General features: G+C 58.9%; 1 protein-coding gene across 1 annotated transcript in view; it reads right to left on the minus strand.

Moving 5' to 3' along the window:
• Positions 1–544: 544 nt before the first annotated feature.
• The window catches only part of TMBIM1 (transmembrane BAX inhibitor motif containing 1), a 31,888-nt gene continuing 26,707 nt past the window's right edge, over positions 545–5,725 (minus strand). The window contains exons 5-10 of the mRNA XM_032764460.2: positions 5,354–5,393; positions 4,959–4,996; positions 4,483–4,570; positions 3,825–3,920; positions 2,789–2,842; positions 545–2,628 (exon numbers count right to left, since the gene is read on the minus strand). Coding sequence (XP_032620351.1) covers positions 2,485–2,628; positions 2,789–2,842; positions 3,825–3,920; positions 4,483–4,570; positions 4,959–4,996; positions 5,354–5,393 — 460 coding nt within the window. The 3' untranslated portion in view covers positions 545–2,484. The remainder of the gene's footprint in view (positions 2,629–2,788; positions 2,843–3,824; positions 3,921–4,482; positions 4,571–4,958; positions 4,997–5,353; positions 5,394–5,725) is intronic.

The raw sequence follows: 5,725 nt of genomic DNA on the forward strand, positions 1-5,725 counted from the left end.
CCCTCTCCCCTCACCTCGTTAAACCAGTAACACCCAGGTACATTGAGTCCCACCCACTGTGCATGCAAACCCTGGAAAAGACAGAAAACCCCAAGAAAACCCCCACTTCGTCACAGTGGCGCTGCGCGGAGATCTGCCCTAGAGCGTTTCCTCTCTGAGTCCGGGGAGGAGCCAGTTTCCACTTCTGAAAGGCTAGTGGTGGGAGATGGTTGCCTCAGTGTTACTGCTGAGACTATGTGAAGTGAGATGGTGAGGCTCAGTCCTGGTGCACTTTGGGAGGTAGCTACATTCCCACTCCCCCAATCCTTGTCGACAGCCTCAGCTGAGAGGCTGGGGACGGCATGTGCCACAGGGACTGAGCTCCCGTCTCATTTCCAGAGATGGTCTCTGCAGGGTGGGGGTGTGGTTTGGGGAGGTGGGGTATGCTTACTCTACCTCCAGCAGCTCTGGCTTGGGGGATTCCAGTCCCAGGGCTCACACCCACCTCTTTCCCCTGCACCATCGTCACTTTCACAAGTGGGAATAAAAATCAGAAGATGCTGGATGCTTGAAAAAGTATACAGTGTTTCACTTTATTGAGTGCAACTTGCCTATGTTCTTTGATGCCGGGAGCCGACCGCGCTGCTCCCACTGCTTGCAGCATTAGAATATAATACAGCATATACTATACAGCAATCTCCTCACGCCTCTGCTGCATGGACGGGGGACCACTCTGAACCCAGCTGGCGGTTTGCGGAGCGCTCCCAAGGAAGGGGTCTCTAGGTCTGTCCTCAAGGGGAGGACCATTGAGCCAATCCACTAACCTCTGCAGCGCACCCGACAGCCCTTTGCATAGCAAAGCTAACCCCAGCTGGCTAACGCCCCCACCCTCAGCCAGGACAGAGCTGGGCTCTGCCTCCAAGGCCGGCATCCAGGACAGGCTGTTCTCCCTTCCATGTGCTGGGCTGACCCCAAATCATCTGCCGGGAACATCGGGATTTAAGGCACTGAGTGAACAAGGCTGACCTAAGCCGCTAGCGTCGTGGAAGGGGCACAAAGGGTTAATGCTGGCTGCACCCCCAGTTCCCCTCCCTACACCCTGCACTTTAGGGCGTTCGCCTGGGGATTCTGATCCAGCCGCCCTGCTCTGAGCCTGCTCTTCCCATGAGGAACTGGGAACCGGCTCCGGGTTCAGCTGCTGCCCCCCACCCCCTTCACCAGCACTGCCCCGGGGGAGCCAGAGGGCTCCAACACAGTATTTCCGCCCCATCCTCCAGGTAGAAGCAGGGAGAGATGCCCCCATTTAAAGCACCTGTTCCAGCCTCTAGAATTCCCGTGTTGTTTCCTCCTGCAATAAGCGAATCTCTTAGTAGAGAGCACGAGCAGTGTACACAGCACTGCTGCTTTGCAATTCCCCGTGTGCCATTCGCCTCCCCCCATGTCAAACAATGTTATTTCAAGGCCCTTTGGCTTTCCGGACTAGTCAAATATACAATATGGCAGCTCGATACAAACCCCTTTGCTTACCAAGGATAAAAGACATTGAATTAGAAACAGCAAAAATCTGAGCACTAGCATGGGTCATGCCTCTGTACGTTTCTCCTTCCCAGCCTGTGGCTAAGTAGATCTTTTTGGTTTTTTTACTTAACATAAGGCTAGCTTAAGCCATGTAACTGCCCCAAGGCATTGGTGTTCGACCTGAAGCCTGAGCTGATCTGTATTCACAGGGAGGGTGAAAACCCTGCTGGAACTGAAAAGCACTGACAGATGACAAATCCTCCCTCCACTTTAAAATCATCTCAGTGCATTGATTGCAGCCCCTGCTGCTCCTCCCCATCGGAGGGCGCTCTGCAGGGCGGAGGGAACCTGCACCCCTTGGTTCAGAGCGGAGCGAGGACTAAGCCCCTGGCTTTCTGCTCTCCTTTGGGTGGATCTGGATTTGGTGACATGAAGGAACGTTCCTCCCCGTGGGCACGTGGCAAGAGAAGGGGATGGAGCCTGTCGCCAGGCAGCCGAAATAGAGGGAGCCCACTGGCAAAGAACGCAGTCATGGGCCCAGGGATCCGCGCAGCCAGGCAGGGGCTGCCCTTGGATTTCTCACTTCCCTGGGAGCTCTGCCTAGAGGATCCGGGATTGGAAGCAATGCCATGAACACACCCCTGCAAGAGATGAACTCAGTGTATTGACACATCCCTGGGGGCAATGTGGGGAGAGAAGAAAGACAGGAGGCCACGTGGGGGCACAGAGGGTAGCGGAGCAATTAACAGGGCACGCAGAAATCAGCTGACACTGGCTTCATTTGCGGGCAAAGCCTGGTTATTCTGCAGGGCAGACAGGCCAGTCTCGCCTGCTACCCCTCTGAGCAGCCACGCTGGGCTCCCCAGGTGAGAAGGGAAACCAGAGGCCGTTGGCCTGGGAGAGACACGCCAGGGTGGGGAGCAGGAAAGGATGAGGAAAAGGAAGGCGGCAAGGTGCTCCCGGAGCACTCCTGGGCCCGGGGAGGCTCTAACTCCGGCCCACGATCTGCAGTAGGAAGATGAAGATCTGGACGATGTTCATGTAGATCTCCATGGCTCCGTAGACGTACTCCTCGGGGCTGATCGCGTTCTTCCTGTTCCCCAGCACCAGCTGGGTGTTGTAAGCGAGGAACTGGGGAGACCACAGACAGGGCGATGGGTCAGCCATGCTGCTAGAGATTGTCAGCCCCACGTGTCGGAGCCAGGAGCTGCCTCCATCCTCCCCGCACCCGCCTCAGGAACATGGAAGGCTCCCAGCTCAGCAGGGACAGAGCGCAAGCCACGTTACTCACCAGGGTAAAGACGATCGCGCCAATGGCCGCGTACAGCATGTGGAGCCACTTAACCTGCAAAGACAGGGGCAGGCCAGGGCGGTCAGAGGGCTGCAGCGGCTGCCCCGGGACACAGACCAGTAATGCAACCCACCAGCCCAGGGCTGGAGAAAAACGATTTGGATCCCGCAGCGTAGGCATCAGGGATTGCTTTACCCGACTCTTGAGATGCAGCCATCTCTGGGGAGGAGCATGACAGCTGTTGGCTAACACCCTAACTTTGGGAGGATGTTGGTGCTCTTTGGAAAGAGCAGCTCCAGCAGCACAGCTCCGTGTAGCACAGCTCACCCCCAACTCACAGGGGAGAGCACCCCCTACTGCATCACCCACACCTCACCCAGCTGTAGCTGAGCTTCCCTTAGAGGTCTCCCATCTGAGCAGCCAGGCCTGATCCTGCTCAGTCAGTGCAGTTTGGCAGGTTGCTAGGTATATTCACACCAAGGCGGCACGGCTGCAGGATGGAGTGAAGGGAGATGGTCTGGTTTTAGCCAACCTCCAAATACCATAGCTGCCTTTTAAAGTGAACCCAGGAGACCAAATCTCCCAGGCAACCTTCTGTTGGTCAACAAAAGGCACCCTGACATCCCTGGCGAGGTGTGAGCTGTTGCTAGGTGCAGCTGGCTTAGGAACAGAGGTTTGCTTTCATGCAAGATGCTGAAGTGGGGTCAGTTTGGGAGACGAAGTTATGGGAACTCCATTCACCTCCTGCCCACCGTCCCAGGGGCAGCCGGATGCATCAGCTAAAGTGATCAGGGATGAAATCTCCCTGCTGCTGACATTCTGATTTGCCATAATTAGGTTTCAGAGTCAACATCGCCACTGTGTAAATGGGGCAGTTCACCCACTCATGGGGGCTATTGCTTCAGCCTCTCAGCAGACTCTGGCAGGTCACACTTGCCATGCTGGCAACTGCAGCTACGGATGGGGCCAGCAGAGGGCAGCACTGGTGTCATGTCCCAGCCTGTCCTCAAACTGGCCTCCCCCAGCCACTACTCACATATGTGAAGGAGAGGACGATGGCGGTGATTATTCCCGTCACCGTGACGACAATCCCCAGCACACAGAACAGCCCGGTACAGGACGTGAAATCCACCTGCCAGCAGGATGGTGACAAGTTAGGAAGGGACTCGCGGAGCATGCTGGGAACGCAGCCATCCTGCAGCACCGGGCTTCCCCCGCAGGAGGCGCCAGAGCCTGGGGCACGTCTGCTCCCCACGTCAGCGCGGAGCGGCTGCATCAGGCGGCACAGGACGGATGTTGCGCGGCAGCCCGGGTAGCAAGGATCAGCAGCACGCAGGGCAACGCGCTGCCCAGCTGGGATGCAACCAGTGGGAGCTGCGCTGGGAAATGGCCACCCGGCCGGAGGGGACACCCCAAAGCGCTGGCCTCGGAGGGTCATTGCCCCAGCTCTCCCTGGGCTGCCGCAAGAGATCCAGGTTCGGTTCCTGCTCTGTCAGTCCCAGAGCTGGGTGCAGGCAGTGTGGACCCCTTAGGCTGGGGAAGGGGCTCTCTGCTCCAGCACCCCACTCTGGATGAGGCAGCATCTGCCTCGTACCCTGTCCCAGCCTATGCTGGGGGGCCCTCAGGAGGGGAAAATCCCCTGACTCCTCCCCTCCCTGCTGCCCCGGGCGGGGGGGGAGCTCGTTGAGCCTTACCTTGGTCTGGAAGCAGAAGACGGTGACAATTATGGCCACTATGGCAGTGATCACCATGGTGATCAGGACAGCTTCGGTCTTATACCAGCTGCACAGAAAGGGTTGGGGGGGGGGGGGTTTAGTTTAAAAGCCGTTCAGTGATTTCCCCCTTCACCCTCCGTGTGCAAATGGGAGTCAAGACCTGGGTTCGCTCCCGGCAGTGCGATCCTGTGGGCACCCATGGGCCCTACAGAAAACCATCCCAGGCAGCCTGCGGTTCTGCGACTCGCCCCCAGGAGGCGCCTGGTTGAGTCCAGGCTCCAGGGCGACTCCCGCAAGCTGAGCTAAGCCAGGGGATCCCTTACGTTAGCCCCAGGGTGGGGCTGGTTTTCCTCTCCATCCGAGCCCACCTCCCCCGCAGGGCTAGCGACCCCCACACGGGGGCAACAGGGGAACTCGGAAGGGGCTCAGAGGGGGTTTCCCCAGCACCGCGGTACCTTGCGATGGCTCCCGTCATGAAGGCCATGGCCAGCGTCTGCAGCAAACGAAAGGAAAGGGGGCGGTTAGCTGTGGAGCCAGCCCCAGCGAGGGATCAAAGCCTCGTGTCGGCTTCCCGGGTCCCCACGGAGACGTGGGGGTTCACAGCAGGAGGCACTGAGGGCACATGGCCTGAGGAGTATGTTTTAGTCACAGGTGTGACCCTGAGGTAGGAGGCAGGCCATGAAATACACAGACCCCCCATTTCTGTCCCCCCATGTGACCCCAGCCCCATCCTAACCAGCGTTCAGCCATCAAAGCCTTCCCTCAGTTCCATCCCTCTCCTCCCCACAGGGGCGCCCCCTCCCGGAATCACTGCCCCCCCGGTACAACCCAGCCCCACAGCCCCACTTACAAAGATGCTCAGCAGGATGAGGTTCCAGGGGAAGCGTTTCCTGGGGGAAGCCAGGGAACACACAGGTCAGGGTGCAGGTAGTCAGAGCCGCAGGCTGGGGGGCAACCCGGGGGGGATCGGGGTTTTTGGAGTGAGCTCAGCTTGATGTCGCCTGGCGCAAGGGCACCACTTTGGCCCGATGACACTTCAGGGCACAGGGGGGTCCCCGTGAAAACCAACCTCCGAGTCAGGGCAGGCGTCGGCCCTGGATGGACAGGAATCGACCCTGGGGGGCAGCCTTGTCTCATCAGCCCCTTGCCTCAGTCACTCCCCCCCGACCCGCTTCCCAGTGCCCGGGGGACTCTGAGCCGGGGCGCGGGCTCCGAGGGAGGG

Source organism: Chelonoidis abingdonii, chromosome 10 (genome assembly GCF_003597395.2).
Source record: "Chelonoidis abingdonii isolate Lonesome George chromosome 10, CheloAbing_2.0, whole genome shotgun sequence".
Lineage (NCBI taxonomy): Eukaryota > Metazoa > Chordata > Testudines > Testudinidae > Chelonoidis > Chelonoidis abingdonii.